At 41.1% G+C, this 24,073-nt stretch overlaps 1 protein-coding gene across 2 annotated transcripts in view; it reads right to left on the reverse strand.

The window, feature by feature from the left end:
• Positions 1–24,073, reverse strand: part of MRPS5 (mitochondrial ribosomal protein S5) — a 29,615-nt gene that overhangs the window by 3,434 nt on the left and 2,108 nt on the right. Inside the window, exons 2-11 of one of the 2 annotated variants that reach the window (XM_045446937.1) lie at positions 21,970–22,050; positions 19,589–19,726; positions 14,965–15,090; positions 13,082–13,315; positions 10,075–10,109; positions 8,293–8,383; positions 6,236–6,282; positions 5,472–5,529; positions 5,125–5,187; positions 254–390 (exon numbers count right to left, since the gene is read on the reverse strand). In XM_045446937.1, the coding sequence (XP_045302893.1) occupies positions 254–390; positions 5,125–5,187; positions 5,472–5,529; positions 6,236–6,282; positions 8,293–8,383; positions 10,075–10,109; positions 13,082–13,315; positions 14,965–15,090; positions 19,589–19,726; positions 21,970–22,050 (1,010 nt within the window). Of the gene's footprint in view, positions 1–253; positions 391–5,124; positions 5,188–5,471; positions 5,530–6,235; positions 6,283–8,292; positions 8,384–10,074; positions 10,110–13,081; positions 13,316–14,964; positions 15,091–19,588; positions 19,727–21,969; positions 22,051–24,073 lie in introns of those variants that run through there. The other variant, XM_045446938.1, reaches the window with a different exon arrangement.

The following is a 24,073-nucleotide window of genomic DNA, read 5'->3' on the forward strand; positions in this document are numbered from 1 at the left end:
TTTTCGTAAAAAAACAGATTATAATTATTGGCTTTGAAAAATACTAAATTTTGAAACTTCAAAATACCCCTGAAGTATTTTTCAAGGGTAATTTTCATGAACTAATTCTCCAGTTGGATTAACTTTAAACTGATGCAGCCACAGGCAACAAAGAATGCCCAAGTCCCCTGGTGGCCCCAGGCCATCATGGCCTAAATGCACACAATTGAAAAACAAACTAGGACTTCTGTTTCAGAGCCTAGGGAAGGGTTACCTGGTGGGAGAGCCCACGGAAGAGGCCTCGTGTGAGGTTGAGCATGTTGACGGACCCAGAGACCTTGGCATACATGTCTTTAATGCCAATGAGCCGGCAGATGGTGATGATGGCCCGATGGCAGCGGAGGCCGTAGCCTAGAAAAGGAAAAACGCAGTCACCCTGCTGGCCTTCACACAGCTTTGGGCTCTGGGCTTAGGAGGCCCTGATTCATATTATGGCTTCATCGCTTCCCTGGACAGCTTCCTTAATTTCCATAACGACACTGATTTAAATGAGATGTTATAAAGACTAAAAAAACAATACATATAAATTTCTTAAACATGTAGGCAAAAAAACAGGAATATTATAAAGATTAACAGAAATGTGTGAAAGTTCTAGGCCCCCCCACGCCCATGTTGGCTAAGGGCAGAGGGACATGTCTATTCTCCCCCTCCTCAATTGCTCATTTGCACCGAGCAGAGATACCTATTTCCTCTTCCAGGAAGAACTCCTCTCTTGGCTTTGGTAATGCACCCTTTCCCCGGCTCCCCACAAAACACAGCATCTTAATTGCTGCTTTCAGGCACTTAGTGGAACTTGTTTATCTGATGCTTCCCCTCACTAGAATGTGGGCTCTGTGAAGGCTAGGATATTGTTTGTTTCTACTGTATCCCCAGACCCTAAATCAATAGCCAGCAAATGCAGGCGGCAGTGAGAGAAAGACACCCCAAATTTAGACTCATTTTGATTAGCCAGACATCAAACTTAGCACATGCCTCCCTGCTTTAAGGCAGAGGATCTACTCTAGATATTACATGTTACTGTCTTTCTAATTTCCAATTTTTTTTAATGTTTATTTTTGAGAGAGAGAAAGACAGACAGAGCATGAGCAGGAGAGGGGTAGATAGAGAAGGACACAGAATCTGAAGCAGGCTCCAGGCTGAGCTGTCAGCACAGAGCCTTTGCAGGGCTTGAACTCATGAACCACGAGATCATGACCTGAGCTGAAGTCGAATGCTCAACCTACTGAGCCACCCAGGCGCCCCTCTAATTTCCAATTTTCAATGGTAATTCAATAGATGTGTGTAAAAACTACATTCGGATACAAGCAACTAACGTTCCATCCCTTCTACTTGAAAGAGCCAATTAAAGTGGACCCCATAGCTATGGCAGATCACATAAGAACCGGGGACCTCAGAGGGTAGCTAAGACAGGCAACAATGGGGTGGTCTATTCTTCCATGCGTGGAGTTATACACATAGAACATGCGTCCACGTGTGAACAAATGTATGCACGCGTAGATGTGTATAGATGCACACACACCTGCAGACTGGTGCCCATGCAAGGCAGATCCTTGGAAGGGCCTAGAAGGCAGACTCTAACCTGCGACCGCTCACTGAATGATCCTAGGCCAGAACCTCCCTTGCCCTCCACACCTACGTGGCAGAGCTGATGGCGAGCTCCCAAGGGAAGGTGTGAATACCGCACAGCACCTGGACCATACACGGCCCTCCCCAAATGGGAGCCAGTTGTGTACATATACAAATACCCAGATAATAGTGGTCACAGTCCCATGGGAATTATTTGGATGTACTTTGACTGTGAAGTCTTTCAGGTACACACTGTGTCAAAAACTCCTTGTTTAATGAAAGTGTGTGTGTGTGTGTGTGTGTGTGTGTGTTAAGATAGGAAATGCTTACCAGAAGAAGACAGGAAATAATAAAGATTGGAGCAGAAATTAATGCTATCGAAACCAAAAAAACAGCAGAAATCAATGAAACCAGAAGCTGGTTCTTTGGAAGAATTAACAAAATTGATAAACCACTAGACAGTTGGATCAAAAAGAAAAAGGAAAGGACCCAAATAAATAAAATCAAGAATGAAAGAGGAGAGATCACAACACAGCAGAAATAAAAACAATAATAAGAGAATATTATGAGCAATTATATACCAATAAAATGGGCAATCTGGAAGAAATGGACAAATTCCTAGAAACATATACACTACCAAAGCTGAAACAGGAAGAAATAGAAAATTTGAACAGACCCATAACCAGTAAAAAAATCTAATTAGTAATCAAAAATCTCCCAAATACAAGAGTCCAGGGCCAGATGGCTTTCCAGGGGAATTCTACCAAACATTTCAGGAAGAGTTAACACCTACTCTCTTGAAGCTGTTCCAAAAAATAGAAATGGAAGGAAAACTTCCAGACTCTTTCTATGAGGCCAGCATTACCTTGATTCCAAAACCAGATAGAAATCCCGCTAAAAAGGAGAACTATAGACCCATTTCCCTGATGAACACGGATGCAAGATAGGAAATGTTTAGCAGTGCTGTGTGAGGAATCAGACACCATGCTGCAGCCAAGGAAGAAGTGTCCCATAACTAAATAAGTTTGAAAACGCTACATTCTCTATCCCCCTCTGGGGGATTCACATTGCACAGTAGTGCATTAAAGACTGTGACAATCAGGGGTGCCTGGGTGACTCAGTTGGTTAAGTGGCCAACTTCGGCTCGGGTCATGATCTTGCGGTCTGTGAGTTCGAGCCCCGCGTCAGGCTCTGGGCGGACGGCTCAGAGCCTGGAGCCTGTTTCCGATTCTGTGTCTCCCTCTCTCTCTGCCCCTCCCCCGTCCATGCTCTGTCTCTCTCTGTCTCAAAAATAAATAAACGTTGAAAAAATAAAAAAAATTAAAAAAAAAAAAAAGACTGTGACAATCACAAAGATGTACAAACATTTTTTTTTTTTTTTTTTACTTTCCTTTATCGTTTTCCCACATGACACTCGTTCTGGAGTTCACACTTATTAGTATCTGCTCATAGAAATAGTGATGCACAGGAACATAGTACAGGAAATGCTGTCTATAATGTATCACACTGTTTCAGCTTCAAAATCAGAATATTTAACCTCAATGCACAGGGAATGTGTTCAACTAGACAGAAACCTGAAAGATACAGCTTAAGGAGGCAGGGAAGATAAAAAAGGTAACTTCGGCAATTAATGAAAACTGTAGCTATCTTTCAAAAATCATTTGGATATAAATGTATCTAAACCAACGCTGTTCAACAGAAATAGGACATAAGCCATACATGCAAGCCATACATGGAATTTCAAATTTTCTCACAGATACATTTCAAAAAAAAAGGTAAAATTATTTTTAGTAATATATTGTATTAACCTAATATATCCAAAACACTATCATTTCAACATGTAATCAATACAATAATTTTGAGATATTTTACATTCTTTTTTTTTTTCATACTACGCCTTTGTACTTCACAGATCTCAGTAGCCACATTTCAAGTGCTCAATAGCCACTCAGGGTAGTAGCTATCATAGGAATAGTGCAAGTATAAGCTTGACATCTAAGTGTTCAATTTAATACTCTTTCTAATAATAAATAAAGGTTTTTATTAGGCATATGAATGACTGTGATTTTAAAGCAGAAGGTAAGTTCACTTAAAAATAGGCAGGTTCTCTTGGTGCACAATTAGTACCGAATTTGATGTTTTTTCCTCCTGATTGATTTCCACGTCCTAGCTTTGACATGAAAAATTTAGGTGTCTTATTCTTTTTCTGATCCAAACTTTTTTTTTAATTTTTTTTTTTTTTAATGTTTATTTCTGAGACAGAGAGAGACAGAGCATGAGTGGGGAAGGGGCAGAGAGAGAGGGAGACACAGAATCCGATGCAGGCTCTAGGCTCTGAGCTGTCAGCACAGAGCCCAAGGCGGGGCACGAACTCACGGACCGCGAGATCATGACCTGAGCTGAAGTGGGTCACTCAACCGACCGAGCCACCCAGACGCCCTTGATCCAAACTTTTAAAGATATGCCTAGAGGGGCACGCACCTGGGTGGCTCAGTCGGTTAAGCATCTGACTCTTGATCTCAACTCAGGTCATGATCTCACAGTCTCTGAGTTCGAGCCCCGAATCAAGGTCTGGGCTGATGGCGCAAAGCCTGCTTGGGATTCTGTCTCTCCCTCTCTCTGCCCCTCTCCTACTTGTTCTCTCTCTCTCTCAAAATAAATAAATAAATAAACTGTAAAAATAATAAATAAATAAAGATAGAGGTGCCTGGGTGGCTCAGTCAGGTAAGTGTCCAACTTTGGCTCAGGTCATGATCTCATGGTTTGTGAGTTCAAGCCCCGCATCAGGCTCTGTGCTCACAGCTCAGAGCCTGAAGCCTACTTCGGATTCTGTGTCCCTCTCTCTCTCTGCCCCTCCCCTGCTCATGCTCTCTCTCTCCCTCAAAAATAAATAAATGTTAAAAAAAAATTTTTAATAAAAGAAAACAAAATAAAGATATACCAAGAGTATCATTTTTACTGTAGAACCATAGCTAAACAAAATCAAAGTGCTCAAGAATTCTATACCCAAAGTCCACTGGGCATGACTGCCACAGCTCTGTGACCCTGAACTCTGCCTCCTTGCTTGCAACAGGAAGAAAGTCTACCTCTGCTTCCAGAGCTTAGCATAGCACCCAGCTCACAGATGATGTTCAATCAATATTTGACGATGTGAATAAATGACTGGAACTGAAGAAGCTGTAAGTAGGCCATCTAACAATATCGATGAATTCTCAAGGAGAAATGAATGCTCGCACTTATCCAAACCCAATGATTCATTCCGTTACTATTTCCTATTCAGAGTATGCTCTTCCCACCTAGAATTACCCCTGGTACACGCTTGTGTTCACAGGAGCCTGAGTGTGCTGACTACATTTTATTTCCCTGGGAGCCTCGGCCTTCTTAAATCAAACTCAGGCCTTTCCATTTTGATATTTTCAAAATGAGTTCAATACAACTGATCAAAAATACAGGACAGGATGGAATTGTGATAATTACTCTGCTTTATCTTTAACAAATTATAAGAGTGTTTTCGGTTACCTCTGGGTTTTTTCTTCATCTTGATATGCGTCCTTTTAAATGTTAAAGAAATATCGTGGAATACTGGAGGATAAAAACATAAGCATAAGGATTAGGTGTGTAGCTTTAATGCCCTTGCAAATGCCACCACAGAACTAATGCTACCAAAGCAGCCAGCACACATTGGCCAAGGATGAGTGACAAGATTCTGATTTCACTCATCGCTAGGGAAGACAATTTGTTTATGCATTTTATATAATTATTTGTTCCAGAACATGGTAACAAGCAGAGAAACGCGAAGATGGCCTTAGAGATATATTGTCACATATAATGAAACAAGTGTAATCCTGCAAATGATTAACACTCACTTGTATGGTCTTCGTACCGTTCTACATAGTGTAAATATTGTACTGCTCTGTTCTTTGCCTGAAAGAAAGAAGGAAAACACTATTCTTAAATCTACTATTGGAATTTACATTTTCTTGGAGACGTTAAAAAATAGCTTGCAGAAAATATTTTATTACCGAAAATTTCCAACTTAAACATTTCATTATATACTTATAAAAAGACTTAATTTAAAAAACTTATGGGGCGCCTGGGTGGCTCAGTCGGTTAAGCAGCCGACTTCGGCTCAGGTCATGATCTCACGGTCCGTGGGTTCGAGCCCCGCGTCGGGCTCTGTGCTGACAGCTCAGGGCCTGGAGCCTGTTTCGGATTCTGTGTCTCCCTCTCTCTGACCCTCCCCCGTTCATGCTCTGTCTCTCTCTGTCTCAAAAATAAATAAACGTTAAAAAAATTAAAAAACAAAACAAAACAAAACAAAAAAAACTTATAACCACAGTATCACTATCATATCTAAAAAACATTAACAGTAATTCCTTAGTATCTTCGAACATTCTGTCAGAGTTCAAGCCTTCCCAGCTGTCTCATACTTTTGCGAAGCAATCACAAGTCTGCTAAAAATGATGCAAAAGAAAACAGGTACTGCTTAGGCTATGTATGTATGAGTTAAGTAACTATTGACAGTAAGCCTCCGGGGAGGGTTCTTATTTTTATTATTTTGTGTGTGTGTGGTTCTAATGGTACCTAGCACACCGAACTTTTAGTATCAACAAAAGAAAAATGTACATACTTTTCTGAAAGCATCTGCTCGTTCAGTGGCTTTCCCAATGGCAAAACCTTAAAAAAAAAAAAAAGACAAAATAAGGGGCATAAATTTGGCACATACTGTCTTTCACTACATTTTAAGTTTCAGTTCCTACAATATTTCGTGCATTTCATTTGTCTTTTGCCCACAGAAAACCTGCTATCCAAAACAAACCATAAAACATGAGGTTACTGAGATTTGCCTGTTTTGGGGCATTTTGGAAAGATTACATTTGAAAGTATCTATGAAATCCAAGGTTAGGTGTATAACATTACCTTTTGTAAGTCTCTAGATAAAACGAAATATACTTAAACAAAAACTAATCATGCTCTAAACTAATAAGATAAATGGTTTTGAACATTTTTTAAAATAGATTAAAATAACCAGAAAGGTTGGGGAAAAATATACACTGCTATAGAGAAAAACCATGACTTCCCTGGAACTTACAAATGCAATTCAAATTTCAATTAACCAGGAAATAAAATCAACAATTCTTAAGTTTGTGAATGCTTAACTCTATAAAATGAAATTTATCACAAATTAATGGAAATGCCGCCATTATTTGCTATCACCATTAATTCTTTATTTTGAAGAATGTATTTTATTTTTAAATTATATATAAGAAAGTAATATAAAGCAGGGCGCCTGGGTTTCTCAGTCAGTTGAGCGTCTGACTCTTGATTTCAGCTCAGATCATGATCTCCCAGTTTGTGAGTCCAAGCCTTGCGTGGGGCTCTACGCTGACAGCATAGAGCCTGCTTGGGGATTCTCATTCTCTCTCTCTTTCTCTCTCTCTCTGCTCCTTTCCATCTTGCGCACTGTCTCTCTCTCAAAATAAATAAACTTAAAGACAAAAAGTGTCAGTAGGCAGTTTTCCAATTTTCTCTCCTGTACACGTTCGTGTATACATTTCAAAACCAGATGTTCACTGGAGAAATTTTACAGAGAAGTATAAAGAAGAAAGTTTAAATGACTGGCAAACCTACAGATTAAACATTATTAACCATTTCAGTGTATATCCTTCTAGTCTTTGCATATAAACATACTTTATATTAAAAAAAACAAAACGAAAAATTGGGATTGTATTATACAGTCTTATATGAAGTTTTTTTATTTTTAATTAGCATTATTTTATAAATAATTTTCTAATATATTCTTTTTTTTTTTTAATGTTTTTTTTTTTTCAACGTTTATTTATTTTTGGGACAGAGAGAGACAGAGCATGAACAGGGGAGGGGCAGAGAGAGAGGGAGACACAGAATCGGAAACAGGCTCCAGGCTCTGAGCCATCAGCCCAGAGCCTGACGCGGGGCTCAAACTCATGGACAGCGAGATCGTGACCTGGCTGAAGTCGGACGCTTAACCGACTGCGCCACCCAGGCGCCCCTCTAATATATTCTTTAATGGCTACAGCATATTACAATGTGTGGCTATACTTTTTTTTTTTTTTTAGAGAAAGAGTGCTCACATGCACACAGGAGAGGGGTGGCAGAGGGAGAGGGAGAAGAAGGGAGGGAGGGAGAGGGAAAGGGGGAGAGAGAGACAGAAAGACAGAGAGAGAAAGAGAGAGAGAGAGAGAGAGAGAGAGAATTTTAAGCAGGTTCTATGCCCAGCACAGGGCCTATAGGGCTCAATCTCAGGACTGTGAGGTCATGACCTGAACTGAAATCAACAGTCAGACACTTAAACTGAGTTACCCAGGCGCCCTGGATATACTCCTTTCGTAACTACGCCCCTACTGTTGAACATTTAGTGGCTTTCCCTCCCTAATTTTTCATTATACATAAGACAACAGTATCTTAAGCCTTTTAAAATATCCATTGTTCTCATAGAAAAAAGCAGATAGAGGAACTTCTGTTCCTTTTCCCTCCAAGGAATTTTATGTGTTTACCACAAGGTTTATGAGCCCAAACCACTTAAAAGGCTTAATCTGTACAAAGGGGCTGGGCACCGGCAAGAACCCGCAGACTCCAGGGCTGAGCCCAGGCCACACCTGTCCTCTGCCCCCACCTCCAGCACCATGCTCATCACACCCCGGTCACCTGCGGCTCCTCTGCCATTCCCCACAGCGACCAGGACACGGACTGATCTCTTTCTTCCCTCTTTTGCTGTCATGTTGAAAACATTTCTTACCTAAAACACAAAATGTTTCATATATATTACACCTTAAGGAAATTCTGAAGTAGGGAACTGGACTGAGCCCCTTACACACACACAGCGCCACCTGAGTAGCTACAACACCCTCTAAGTCATGAGTAGCAACAGCAAACTCTCCAAAGGAAACCTCTCTCTGCAGTTTCTCTAGTAGTAAAATCGAACTTTCCCTTCCTATTGCCTAAGGTTGTTAGAAGGCTGAACGGAGATAACTTTTGAACGGATTAGAAACCATACAACTCAGGGCACCTGGGTGGCTCAGTTGGTTGAGCGGCTGACTACAGCTCAGGTAGTGATCTCACAATCTGTGAGTTTGAGCCCCACGTCGGGCTCTGTCCTGAGCGCTCAGAGCCTGGAGCCTGCTTCAGATTCTGTGTCTCCTTCTCCCTCTGCCCCTTCCCTGCTTGCTCTCTGTCTCTCTCTCTCTCTCTCTCAAAAATAATAAACAATAAAAAAATTAAAAAAAAAAAGAGAAACCATACAACTCAATATACACTATTTTAGTGAATTTCACAAAGGAAGAAAGTTGCTGACCAAACTTTGAAAGAATTTGTAACGGACTTATTATAAGACATATTCCCGGTGATCAGAGATGTTAAAACAAAGAAGATGTGTATCTTAGAAATGAAAATGCAGTCTACAGAAAGAATGAGCACAGGACTGAATCTCTATGCTAAGGTTTAGGCTCACAGGCTCACTGGATAATACAAAATTTAGAAATACCTGCTTACTAGAAACTACAGGAAAATCTGTGTTTTGTTTGTTTGTTTTGTTTTGGCATATTTAAAAGGCCAGGATCTATGAAACTGTTACCTTAAACTGCTTACATGGCAGGTCCCTTCCCAAAAGTAAGGTTAAAGGAAAAGGTCAAGTCCACACCCGTGGACAATCTTACAGGTAATCATCCACATATAAGAATTCTTCAAAGGGATTAACTTCCAAAAGATATAAACTGGGCCCCAAAGACATAAAATGCTTGTAAACATAAAGTACTGATATTGATGAAATAATATACATAATATACATACATATTCATCACAATATACATATTCATATGTATACATACACATACATACATACATATACATACATATACATACATATTCAATCACAAAATCAATAAATGGTTATTCCAAATGATAGTTAACACTGGCCAAGTATGCAGCACTAGCTCAAAGGGAAGTGGACTACTTTGGTGATTTTCAATCACCCTGGAAAGAGTGACTGAAATTTCCCTGACACAGGCTTCGGTTTCAACGGCCTGCAAACAGCCCAAAAGATTATTTCCCCGTCAAGAGCTGGGCATTCACAGCAACTCAAAGCTTTCTTACCCTGCCCCATGAAGTGAGTGCCAGGACAGATTGCTAATGCTGGCTTTAGAAGGGAGGGTTTCAATAGTAATCTCCAAATTCTGTTCTTGACCGTACCCCTGAAGTTGCCTTGTTATGAGACCGCAACTGGTAGCCCCCAAAAGAGGGCAGCAGTCAGGACAGCCAGGATCAAGTAACTGAAATTAAAGTTTCGTTATGCCCTTATCCGAACCAGCTCCGTGTCTCAGAAAAAAATCACGCACCAAAGGCTGTTCCTCATGGTTCCACTCGCACTATTCCCGCTCTACCCACACCAACTTCTCTAAAGGCTCAACTGGGTATGTGATGCAGCACGCCTACCTCCAGTATTCTGGTATCAAAATCATCATATGTTTCTGTGGAGAGAAAAGAAGAAGGCATGTAGATAAACGGCTCTCTACAATTAGTGCACGAAAGCATTTCTCAAACCAGGCACCATCACTGATTTTTAAGTGAGAAGGAATCTCAGATCTTTTGGTGTCACTCCCCAGGCCACACCCTAGTCCTCCATGATCACCAGACTGCTCCACCACTAAATTCCGAAAACTCGGCCATCTCCCTGACTGCATCCTCCTACCCCTGCAGCTCTCTCACTCAGCAACTCACAAGGTGGTGGTTCTTGGAGCTCCCCAGCACCACCAGACTCCTGACCCCTTCTTTATTTTCCCTCGGACCCCCTAAGGTCTTCACAGCCTCTGCCACTCAGCCAAGACACCATAAGCCATCACTTCCACCAGACGTTGCAAATAGCCTCAACTTCCTCCCCCTCTTCTCTCCCCACCATACCACCGAGGCCAGAATCAAGGCAACTCTCTGGCCACACCTGACCTACGGGGTGCCGCTGCTAGAGAGAAGTCAAAGCAGAGTACACACGTGAGCCACGAAAAAGTCATGGTCTCCAACTCAGTCAAGTCCTCCCTGCTGCCTGTTGGCCTTTTATGTCTCTTTCCACTCACCACAGCAGCCATTTCAAACACTCTGGGTTCTCTGATTTTTATTAACTTTGTCCTATAGAAAATTTCACTCACATAAAAAATAAGATAGAACAGCAAAATGAAGTCTTACACACCCATTAGCCAGCTTCGACAATTATCAACTCCTAGCCAATCTTCTTTCCTCTAAGTTCTGTCCAATTCCTACTTCGTTGGGTAATTTTTTTTAATTAATTTATTTATTGTTTAATTTACATCCAAGGTAGTTAGTATATAGTGCTACAATGATTTCAGCAGCAGACTCCTTAAAGCACCTTACCCATTTAGCCCATCCCCCCTCCCATAACCTCTCCAGCAACCCTCTGTTTGTTCTCTATATTTAAAAGTCCCTTGGGCACCTGGGTGGCTCAGTCAGTTACGTGTCTGACTTTGGCTCAGGTCACGATCTCATGGTTCTGGAGTTCGAGCCCTGAGTCGGGCTCTGTGCTGACAGCTCAGAGCCTGGAGCCTGCTTTGGATTCTGTGTCTCCCTCTCTCTCTGCCTCTCCCCTGCTTACGCTCTGTCTGTCTCTCTCTCTCTCACAAATAAACACTAAAAAAAAATTTTTTAAAGTCTCTTATGTTTTGTCCCACTCCCTATCTTCATTATTATTTTTGCTTCCCTTCCCTATGTTCATCTGTTTAGTATCTTAAATTCCTCATTTGAGTGAAGTCATATGATATTTGTCTTTCTCTAATTTCACTTAGCACAATACCCTTCAGTTCCATCCACATAGTTGCAAATGGTAAGGTTTCATTCTTTTTGATTGCCAAGTAATACCCCATTGTATATACATACCACATCTTTATCCATTCATCCATCGATGGACATTTGGGCCCTTTCCATACTTTGGTTATTGTCAACAGCGCTGCTATAAACATTGGGGTGCATGTGCCCCTTCGAAACAGCACACCTGTATCCCTTGGGTAAATACCTAGCAGTGCAATTGCTAGGTTGTAGGGTAGTTCTATTTTTAGTTTTTTGAGGAACCTCCATACTGTTTTCCAGAGTGGCTGCACCAGCTTGCATTGCCACCAACAATGCAAAAGAGATGCTCTCTCTCCGCATCCTCGCCAACATCTGTTGTTGCCTGAGTTGTTAATGTTAGCCATCTGACAGGTGTGAGGCGGTATCTCATTGTGGTCTTGATTTGTATTTTCCTGATGATGAGTGACGTTCAGCATCTTTTCATGTGTGTTAGCCATCTGGATGTCTTCTTTGGAAGAGTATCTACTCATGTCTTTTGCCCATTTCTTCACTGGATTATTCATTTTTTGGGTGTTGAGTTTGATAAGTTCTTTACAGATTTTGGATACTAACCCTTTATCTGACATGTCATTTGCAAATACCTTCTCCCATTCTGTCGGTTGCCTTTTAGTTTTGCTGCCATTGGGTAATTTTGAAGCCAGTCCTAGATACCTGTCTCTTCATCAAAATATTCTGGTGCCCATGCTCATCAATGCTCATCCTACTTTCAGCAGATGACCCCATCTCCTCCTCACAGACTAACTGAAGCCACCAGACAGCTACCACTCACCCACCACACCCCCAACAGGCCCACATTTCCACTACCAACAACATAGGCTCCACCTGAACCCATAGTCACGAGTTAATCCATTTATCCACCCTGGGTCTGGGTCCTCATTAGGGTTTTAGTTTACGGGTTTTTTTCTCTCCCTCCCATACCTTCATCCACTCAACTGAAGCATTTTGCTCCGTTCTAAGCATGTTTACCTGCATCTCTCCGTCTCAACTTCTCTCCTCTCTAAGCCAAATTTAACAAAGTAGCCAAACTTGTCTATTTCTTCATCTCCTGCTCATTGACAGTTGAATTTTTCACATGAGTTTTACTTCTTTACATATTCGGGATGGGGTGGTGCGGGGAGGACTTCATTTTCTAATTTGGCCTGGTAAGTATTAGCAATTTTTATTTCATGTATGCTTTTATGACACTGAATGACAACTCTCTGGTCTATCTTCTGTTATCAAAACAGAACTCCAAGGCCACGCTGCTCCATAGGTACCCCATGAGCACCTGTGTTTGAGGAACTGCACCCGACAAGTAGCTCTGTCTAGATCTAAAATAGACCACCACATTCAAGGCTCTGAGAAGCCACACAGTAAGGATTCCAGAAGCCAATGCTTTGCATCCTGTGTGTGGACTACTTTTGCGTATGGGCCTCTAGTGTTCCATAAAATACAACTGAGTAATTAACACGAAGTTATTTCAATAATGCTCAAATCCCTTTTTTTGGAAAAAGGCAATCTAAACAGACAAGTAAAATCCACTTAAGGAATTCTAGAACTACAAGTACTCTCTCCATCACAAAGGTAAGCAACACCAGGACTCGGCTACCTCCATTGGGACCAGGGTCCGGGGGGCCAAGACTGACGCCTCCCCACGTGTTTCCACTCCATCCTCGCTCCCGTTTAACCTTCATCTTCCTCTTCCGGTCCCACTCTTCCCTCTGCTGGACCATCTCCGCCTCTATCTTCTCCTGGTCTTCCTTGCTTCTTTGGGCAATGGTCTGCACAGCTCCGTCTCTCATGAGAGGGACATTGAGACCAGGCCATAGGAAGCCATGACGCCCTGGAGGTTTGAAAACATACATCAATAAGAATTTTTAAAAATCATTCGTTTCTTACGTGCTAAAATGGTAGGCAAGGGGCGTACAGATAATGATGCTGCCGGAGGGAGCTTAAACTAACAATCACTTGGCAGGCCACTTGGCACCATCTATTAAAATTTTAAGTGTACCTACTGTAATAACTAGTAATCCCACTTAATGCTACCTACAGAAACATTCCCACACAGTTAGAGGCGTAAGTGTGCTTGGACAAGGAGGTCCACTGAAGTGTTACTTGTAAAGGCAAAGAGTGGAAGCGATCTAAATGTACAGCAATAGTAGACTGGTTAAATGACTACGGCATCTTCAACCTGTGAAATATTCTACACTAAATTCAAAGAATGAGGTTGCTATAGAGATACTGATGTGGAACAATTTCTAAGACCTAATATTAGTGAAAAAAGTAAAATATAGGACAGAATGTACCATATGATAGAATTTACTTTTTTAAAAAGAAAATATGTATTTCTTTTAGGGTATTTATGTATATAAAAACATTATAAAGGGTCAGAAGAAGGGGCGCCTGGGTGGCTCAGTCAGTTAAGCGTCCAACTTCAGCTCAGGTCACAATCTCATGGTTCATGGGTTTGAGCTCCCTGTCGGGCTCTGTGCTGACAGCTCAGAGCCTGGAGCCTGCTTCAGATTCTGTGTCTCCCTCTCTCTCTCCCTCTCCCCTGGTCGTACTCTGTCTCTCAAAACTAAACAAATGTTAAAAAAAAAAAAAAATTGTTTTTTAATAAAAAATAAAAAAGGTCAGAAGGAAACACATCAAAATGAGATCAGTGCCCTCCTTGGGGGGCAGCAACTGGGATTGGTGGGGAGATAGAAAGGGCATCAAGGGGACTTTAGATTTCTCTACAATCTTTGAATTTTTTTACTGAGAAAGTATACATATATGATTGCTTACTTTTTAAAAAGGTAAAAAATAAAATAAGATATAAGGTGAGTCATCAGAGAAAAAGATTCAAGTAGACACGTAAGTGCAGTGAAAGGTGTTTTCTTTATGCCTGAAGGCTATTATTACCAAGGATAATTGGTCAATAACCATAGCACAAAATGTTGATCCAAGTACACTATACAATTTTTACTCTTTAAAAAACACAAGTATAAACAGTTATGTTTCCAGGGGTTGGCAGACTAAGGCCCAGGGGCCAAATCCTGCCCACCACTTGTTTTTATAAAGTTTTACTGGAACACAGCTCTCCTGGTTAGATCATATATTGTCTAGGACTGTTTCTGTGCCCCCTTAGCAGAGTTGAAGAGTTGTAACAGAGTCCATGTGGCTCACAAAGCTAAAAATATTGACCATCTGGCCCTTTGCAGAGGTTTGCCAACTTTCACCGAATCATAAGATCCTTGAGGGCACTGTCACAGAAGATGTGACGCAAGGGCACTTAGGCTTGCGGAATGAATAACCGAATGAATTCCTTTCTATGGGATTTTCTTCCCCCAGAATCGTGGGGCATTAAGTGAGCCACTTGGTTTAAATCTAAAACTGCAAACCTAATGCCCTTCATGGAGAAATGTATGAGGCTTCTAGGCTATAAAAATCTCTACAAAACTGGGAGGGAAACTTTAAAAAGCACATTAGACTTTTTATAAATAAGCTTACCTTCACCAATGATCTGACCCCTGTTCAAATCCTTTCTTCTCTTTTTCTTAGTTCTTTTGCCTCTTCCTTTTCTTGCTCCTGCACCAGTCTCTGCTAAAGCGCCTTTCCATAGCTCATCTGCTGTCACTGTAATGAAACAGGTTTTTTGGTTTTTTAATTACCAAGCAATGATCTGTGGTCCCCTGCTGAATAAAAAGGCCCAAAGAGGCCAGCTCACTTGTATCACTGAGGTGATGAAAGTAAAATTATATCATTCTTTATACATATCAAACACATGGTTACATGTGGACAACCCAAGAGATGATGCATGGCCTCCCTCCACAAAAGACAGCCAACATTTAAATCCCATTTGCCGGTAGTTCATTTCCCAGACATCTCATCAACTATGTTACAGGTCTCTTCCCTGCCCTCCTGCCACCACTATAACCCCTGAGATAATACCTATCCTTAAATAAAGGTTTCTTAGCCCAAACAAGAATCAACATTGCAATCTGAACTCATAAATCTTAATACTGTGAACTGTTTGCTCTATTCTTCTGTGAATGCCTTAAATACCTCTGTGCATCCTTCAAAATAAGATGCCCACATGCACCTTCAACTCTAATTAAGATCTAAACAATACATAGGAAGGAACGAGGAGGTAGGAGTCTGATAGTTAATATTTGCATACAGTGTGTGTATTCTCAAACCATGCTTGCCTTTCACTTGATGTATAGACCCCTACACTGCTGATTTATTTCCATTTGTGAATTTCTAGGATTCCCAAATCTTTTTCTACCATACACTTCAATCAGTACTTACCCCTCTGTACTTGTGGAATATTCAGATTCATTACTTTCGACACTACTGAATTCTATTGATGTAGTCAATTTAAGTCCTATCTTCCCAAGGACTTCCAGCCTTTCACAGTATCACCAATTGATTTTACAGTCATAGATTCTGTCCCATTACCAATTTATTTAATAAAGAATCACAGCCACACAAATGTTGTAGCACTCAAAACTCTAAAATACATCTATCTACATGCCGGAAATACTAAACATATTCTGGAAAACAAATGAGTATCTTCATTCTCTTACCCTTAGGGTTTAAAAGTTCTACCTGCTTGCTTCCTGAAAGGTCTTCCCTTGATCTTCTGAATAGATAGCATGGAAAGGGAAAAATGTTTTGGATTTATATTTTTAAAGGCTTTAATCTGTTCGGTATCCCATTTATCTAAACACATACATATTAGAGTTGGTCTTCATAACTGAAGCTCAGAAAAGTAACTGAGATTCCACATCACATGCTGCTTTGCACCCTGATCAGAGCAAAGGCTTTAAGTTGAGCTCAAACTTTGACGCTGATTCACTTAAAAGAACACAAGTTTGAAATAAAATCACCAACCCCAAACTAAATTCTCACTCAACATTTGATTTTGTTTCCTAACCGCTTAAAAATGGTGCTACCTATAGATGCCATCAAAAACTTGAAAGTTCACAATGAAAGCACTTTTAATGGGGGCATATTAAGAGGTCAATTAGTTTTTCTTCACTTAGAATAAGCAAATCACTCATTAATACTAAAAAGGATCTGGGGCACCTGGGTGGCTCAATTGGTTAAGCATCTGAATTCAGCTCAGGTCATGATCTCATGGTTCGTGGGTTTGAGCCCCGCATCAGGGTCTGTGCTGACAGCTCAGAGCCTGCAGCCTGCTTCGGATTCTGTGTCCCTCTCTCTCTAGCTCTCCCCCACTTGTACTCTCTCTCTCTCTCTCTCTCTCAAAGATAAGTAAACATTAAAAAAAATTTTTTTTTAATAAAAGGGTACACTCTTTATTTCTAAAAAAAAAAAAATACTAAAAAGGATCTGATTTTAAAAAGAAATTGATATTGAGACAAAGATGTAAAAGACTAAAAGGTTTAGTTCATTTTCTTTATTACATATTCTAAGAGGAAAATAAAATTTCGAACTACATCGGGAAAAGACAGTGAGTCATATGTCAACTCTTGAATGCCATTATGCTATTAAAATTGGTTTTAGTCTTTTTTCAGATTATAACAGAAATAGTTACTTTTTAAAATTTAGAAAATATAGGGGTGTCTGGGTGGCTCAGTCAGTTAAGTATCCGACTTCGGCTCAGGCCGTTTCTCACAGTCCGGGAGTTCGAGCCCCACGTTGGGCTGTGTGCTGACAGCTCCCTCCCTCTCTCTGCTCCTCCCCCACTCACGCTCTGTCTCTCTCTCTCTCTCTCTCTCTCTCAAAAATAAATAAACATTAAAAAAAAATAAAATGAAGTAAAAAATGAAATTTGGAAAATATAAACACTATGACAAGCATACAAAAATTAATCATAATCCCACTGTTAAATCAGAACATACATTTTTTTCTTCCTTCATGCATATACACATAAGTGTACATACATATTTCATTTGTTTTAGACAAAACTGAAATTATGCTACATGTACAATTTTGCATCCTGGTTTTTTTTACATATTACATTGTGAGCCTTATCTCATATTCTTACTATTATTCACAAACATAATTTTTTCAATGGCTCTAAGTTGAATTAAGTTATTTGACAGAGATTTTACTATTTTAACATCAGAACATACTGGTCTGATTCTAATTAACCTGAGATGTTATTTAGAATAGATTTACTATTATTTCAGCTCTTTCTGTCATTTCTGGAAGGGCTTAGGTAGATTAACATATATACCTGTTAACTACCATAGTTACGTAAAATATATTTCATGTTTTACACACACACACACACACATACATACATGCAAAATCCACTATTACATCCAATTTGATACATGGAGCTATTTCAGACAATCATGCTAAGTAAACTACTTGCTAATTTGGATCAAAGGTATTTAAATGGTAGATCTCCTCCCCTCCACACACACACACACACACCCATAGCAGAGGGATAGATTTACAAGTACAATGTTAAATACTCTTAGGAAATCTTAATGAGTTTTGATAAATTATAGTTTTTGGTTTTTGTGGGGGTTTTTTTGGAGGAAATTTACAAAATCAAAGACTATTTTTTACTGAAACAGCAAAAGCTAGCTAGCTCAATGCTAGTTTCAACTGAGTTCATCCTCTTAAAGTTAATCTTAGTGTGACTTGGGAGCAATAAACTCATAAGGGTTCAGAGTCCTGTAACTGGGGAAGAACGCAGGCTAATGGAGAGTCAGGCAGATACGAGACAACAGTGCACGGACAGGGGTGTCAAAGGGCAAGGGGCACCTCTAAAACAAGAAGAGTTAGAGAAAAGGACTTCTAGGGCAGGGGAAAAACTACGGACAGTCCCTGGGTTATGATGGCTTGACTTACAATTTTTTGACTTTACAATGGTGCAAAATGACATATATTCAGTAGCAACCGTCCTTCGAATTCTGATTTTTGATCTTTTCCTCTTTTCTCTTTGCACCAAAATCCACAGATACAACTGAGCCTGTGTTAGTTGCAATCCCCCTACAGCCTGGTCCTCATTTCTGCATTGCTACACAAATGACCTGCCTACTATGAGACTTCCAAAGTGAAGCAATCTTTGATAAAGTGACAATTAAATACTCTGTAGTCACGACACTGCATTGAAGAAGTCTATGTACTGACATGGAAAAACATCTAATACACTGCTGCGTGAAAAAAGTAGCCGACCAGTATTTTAAGGTAGTAGAATTATAGGTGATTTTCTTCTTTTTGATTTTCTGTATTTACCAAATAATCTAAAATGAATTGGCTTTATAATCCTAATTTCTTTTTTTTAAACAGAAGCTCTTCTTTTTTTTTTTAAGTAATCTCTACACCCAACATGAGGCATGAACTCACGACCCCAAGATTAATAGTTGTATGCTCTACCGAGTAAGCCAGCCAAGCATTCCAATTCTAATTTCTTTTAATTTGTCTAATGCTGAGTTCTGAAATCAATCTCCATTTATTACGAATCAAGATAATTTCAGTTCAGACTCGACTATTTCAAACACTACTGCAAGTCAGAGCAGTGTTAGCAAAACAATGTCTACTTAAAATTAACTTTTCCTGATTTGTACTCTCTCCTCAACTGAAGTGCAACTAAAAACAGACTTTGATTGGGGCGCCTGGGTGGCACAGTCGGTTAAGCGTCCGACTTCAGCCAGGTCACGATCTCGCGGTCTGTGAGTTCGAGCCCCGCGTCGGGCTCTGGGCGATGGCTCAGAGCCTGGAGCCTGTTTCCAATTCTGTGTCTCCCTCTCTCTCTGCCCCTCCCCCGTTCATGCTCTCTCTCTGTCCCAAAAATAAATAAACGTTGAAAAAAAAAAAAAAAAAACAGACTTTGATTATATTCTTGGTGTGAATCTACATCAGCAGGGATCTGGGCCACGATTCAATACTCCTTAGGTCTCAGGTACCCAACCAAGGGGATAAAAGTAAACGAGTGCTCCCCAAAGAACAGTACAAATACAGCTGGTAATATGCGACATAATCCCAGGAGGTACTCTAAGGAATATTTTTATTTTAATAGCACATCATATACTAGTCTCTAAAGTGTTCATTCACTAAAGGAAGAAGAAAAAGAAGAAAAATTAAGATACGAAAGCACCTTTTATTTTTCTGTTTCACGAAATGGGAAGTTTGTAGCCAGTCTACGTACATTTAGTGAAGAAACTATAGGATCTATACTGCTGGCCCATCAAGTTACTGGGAGAAGAAATACAGCATTGTGCCTGCAGCGCACGGGTCAAGCTGGCAAAATGACGGCTGCCTCTGGTTCCTGGAGATGACAAAGGGCCTGTAGGTAGACGGAATAAAACTTTGAGTTAGATGTTCCACGCCTGTGGAAAAATATTGCCAGCACCAAAGAATTAATCATTACTAATGAAAGTAAGTCACTAAAATCCTGAACTTTTAAGAATCATATTTTGAGGACAGTCTTCCTTTAAAACATAAATCAAAACTTTATTCTGCTAACTTAAATGCCCATCCTAGTTACAGAAGTTACAGTCTGTCCACACAACGGATGTAGCCATCTAAAGAAAGATGGAGATCTGTCCTTACCAGGGTTGCTACTTGCCCTTAGGAGCCCACAATCAACAGTCTAGTCTTGGCAAATGGTGACCTCTGCTGTATGAGCAGGGCCATGTACCCGTGTGGAAAGTCCTATAAATGACCTGTTCAGAAGAGCAAGGTGCAGAAGAGTAGTAGAACATCCTGCCCTTCGTGTTGAAAAAACCAGGAGGGGATATGAATATACTTTATAGGCTAATTTCAGAAGCACATAAAGGAAACCGGTAACAGCGGTTGCCTCTGAGGAAGAAAACTCATGCGTTTGGGGTTAGAATGAGAGATTTGCTTTTTTGTGTTTCTTGGAATTTTTCTAACTACATGCATGTATCACATAAAGTTTTTATGAAAAACCATGTCTTAGAGGCAGCCATTTGACCAATCCCATGGATGGTGGTGTCCAGTGAGGGCAATGGCAGGGGTGACAGGAATTAGTGGACTCAAGGAAATGGGAATACTGATTACAAAAACCGCGTACACACTCCAGCTTTGCATTTCAGCGGAGAATTTAGTCACTGTGAGAAAAGTGAAAAGGAGGATTAAAACAGCCCTCGAGGGGCGCCTGGGTGGCGCAGTCGGTTAAGCGTCCGACTTCAGCCAGGTCACGATCTCGCGGTCCGTGAGTTCGAGCCCCGCGTCAGGCTCTGGGCTGATGGCTCAGAGCCTGGAGCCTGTTTCCGATTCTGTGTCTCCCTCTCTCTCTGCCCCTCCCCCGTTCATGCTCTGTCTCTCTCTGTCCCCAAAATAAATAAACGTTGAAAAAAAAAAATTTAAAAAAAAAAAAAAAAAAAAAAAAAAACAGCCCTCGAGAGAATAAAGTGTATTTAAGGGCAACAGGCTTGAACAGAAAGCCGAAGAGTGAAAGCAGCTATTTTCGAGTCTCTGAGAAATTAGGCCAGTCTCTGGCCTTCCTCACGAAGGCTTCTGCAGGCCCCATATCAGCTCAGGTTGGGGACATACCTGGCTCACAATAGAGGGCAGAGTCAGTAGTTTACGAATGAATGAGTCACCCAACTAGTCAGTGAACAAATAAAGGGAAGAGTTCAGGTCACCACCCTCTTCTGAACCCCTCAAGCAAGGTATGACAGCATCTTGACAAGTGGGGTTAATAATATGAAAGGGAAGAAGACTAAAAGTAAAGCTCCAAAAGGCCAAGAAAACAATGAGATTTCAATTCCGCCCTAACCATAGGGAAAGGGGGTTCCACGGACCGTAAACACAACATGGACCAGGCAAGGGTCGGCTTCCTTCCCTTCTGGAGAGTGACTGAAGAGAGGGCCCTGCGCTATGGCAGCGTAGAAGCAAAGGCCTCTGCAAAGACCCTGCATTACGAGGATGCATCACAGTCCCCAGACAGCTCAGGACCCAGTCCTGCCATTTACTGGCTGTGCAATCTTGAGCAAGTCACTTAGCCTCTCACAGACTCACTCCATCGTCTGCAAGATGGAAAGGACAACCCCCTCATAAAAACTGGTGACGATTAACCAATATAACGTGTTACAAGCCTAGCACATAGGAATTAGTCAAAAACTGTAGCTATTATTTTTTAAAGCCTTGAACTATAACAACTGTAATCATAAAAAATTTGAAAAATACTCTAGACCTTATGTACTTCCATTATAAAGAATGCCCCCTCCCAAAAAAAAGTATGTGCTCTGTTCATTTACAGTTACATGAAGCACTCTAGCATTAGATCCTGTAAGAAACAGTAGTTGGATAGGGGCGCCTGGGTGGCGCAGTCAGTTAAGCGTCCGACTTCAGCCAGGTCACGATCTCGCGGTCCGTGAGTTCGAGCCCCGCGTCGGGCTCTGGGCTGATGGCTCAGAGCCTGGAGCCTGTTTCTGATTCTGTGTCTCCCTCTGTGTCTGCCCCTCCCCCGTTCATGCTCTGTCTCTCTCTGTCCCAAAAGTAAATAAACGTTGAAAAAAAAAAAAAAAAAAAAGAAACAGTAGTTGGATAAATGAATCTCACCATTGCTGAGAACAGTCTTCAATGCCAAAATGGAAGCTGTTGGAAAGGTGTTTAGGTAAAGCTGCCTGGACCATATGTGACCTGTAAATTAAAAAAAAAAAAAAAAAATCTTTTAAGATACTTTCTGCATTAAAAGGAACATTTTAACACCCAAAGAATATTAACATCTATAGAATAAAAGAACCAAGAGAAGGAAGTGAATAATTTCCAGGTTCCATGACCACGTGAAGTAGACAGCATCACCTTCTCCTTCATGCTCACGTCTAACCAGTTACCAAGCCCTATTAATTCTCTGCAACAATCTATCAGCTACGCCCTCCCCTATGGTCTCACTGCCCCCTCTTTATTCAGGTGCCATCCCTCAGCCACAAAGTAACAACAGTCCCTTAGTAGGTCTTGCTGCTACCCCTCTCATTCCCCATCGGCCGTCAGGCAGCTCTTCCTAAAATAACAAGTCTGGTCACCTCCCAGCTCTGATTTATCATTCTTTGGCTCCCTACTGCCTGCACCAATTCAAAACTCCTCAACATAGCCTACGTGACCGCAACGAGGACCCAGCCTCCCATATCAGCCTCACTTGCCACCACTCTCCCCTCCACCCTCTCTGACTACACCAGACTTTGTAGTCATTCTTTTTTTTTTTTTTTTAAAGACAGAGGTTGAGCGTGTGAGCTAGGGAGAGGGGCAGAGGGCGGAAGGAGAGAGAGAGAGAGAGAGAGAGAAAGAGAGAGAGAGAGAGAGAGAGAGAGAGAGAGAGAGAGAGAATCTTAAGCTGGCTCCACACTCAGCACAGAGCCCGAAGCAGGGCTCAGTCCCATGACCCCAGGATCACGACCTGAGCTGAAATCAAGAGTTGGACACTTGGTCACCCAAGCACCTCCAACTTGTAGTCATTCTTGAACACACTGTGCTCTTCAATCCCTTTGTGTCTCTGACACGTTCTCCTGAAATATCACTCTTGGTGAAGGCTCCTGGTTCCCAAAGTGGCCCCCCCAGCACTCTGGGGGAGAGAGTCCCCCTCTCTCAAGACTCTGAAACTCCCGCAGTCTCAGGCTGTAACCGTATTATGTGCCACTTCATATAGCACAGTGCTTCCAAACAGGTTCTGACAGCATTTACTCGTAAGTGATTTTTGAAAAGGGTACCAAGACAAATCAGTGGGGAAAGAACAATCTTTTTAAGAAATGTTGCTAGGACAGGGGCGCCTGGGTGGCTCAGTCGGTTAAGTGTCCGACTTCGGCTCAGGTCATGATCTCGCGGTTTGTGAGTTCGAGCCCCGCATTGGGCTCTGTGCTGACAGCTCAGAGCCTGGAGCCTGTTTCAGATTCTGTGTCTCCCTCTCTCTCAGCCCCTCCCCTGCTCACACTCTGTCTCTCTCTGTGTCTCAATAATAAATAAACATTAAAAAAAAAGAAAAAAGAAATGGTGTTAGGACAAACGAATATCCTCTTGCAAAACAATGAAGTTAGAGTGCTACTTCATACCATATATAAAAATCAGCTCAAAATGGGTCAAAGACCTAAAGGTAAGAGGAAAAACTATAAAACTCTTAGAAAAAAACCATAAGGGTACATCATCATGACCTTCAAATTGGCAATGGTTTCTTAGATATACTAAAAGCATAAGCAACAAAGAGTAAATAGATAAATCAGACTTCACTAAAATTTAAAACTGTGTTTTAAGGGAAACTATATTCAGAGAGAAAAGACAACACACAAATGGAGAACATTTTTGCAAATTATCTATCTGACAAGGAACTTATATCTAGAGTACACAAAGAACTCTTACAATTCACTAATAAAAAGACAACCCAATTTAGAAATGGGTAAATAGGGGTGCCTGGGTGGCTCAGTCAGTTAAGCATCTGACTTCAGCTCAGGTCACAATCTCACAGTCCGTGAGTTCGAGCCCCGCATTGGGCTCTGGGCTGATGGCTCAGAGCCTGGAGCCTACTTCCCATTCTGTGTCTCCCTCTCTCTCTGTCCCTCCCCCATTCATGCTCTGTCTCTCTCTGTCTCAAAAATAAATAAACGTTAAAAAAAAAATTAAAAAAAAAAGAAATGGGTAAATACTTGAATAGACATCTCTCCAAAGAACATTCATA

The sequence above is a fragment of the Leopardus geoffroyi genome, chromosome A3 (genome assembly GCF_018350155.1).
Source record: "Leopardus geoffroyi isolate Oge1 chromosome A3, O.geoffroyi_Oge1_pat1.0, whole genome shotgun sequence".
Classification (NCBI taxonomy): Eukaryota; Metazoa; Chordata; class Mammalia; order Carnivora; family Felidae; genus Leopardus; species Leopardus geoffroyi.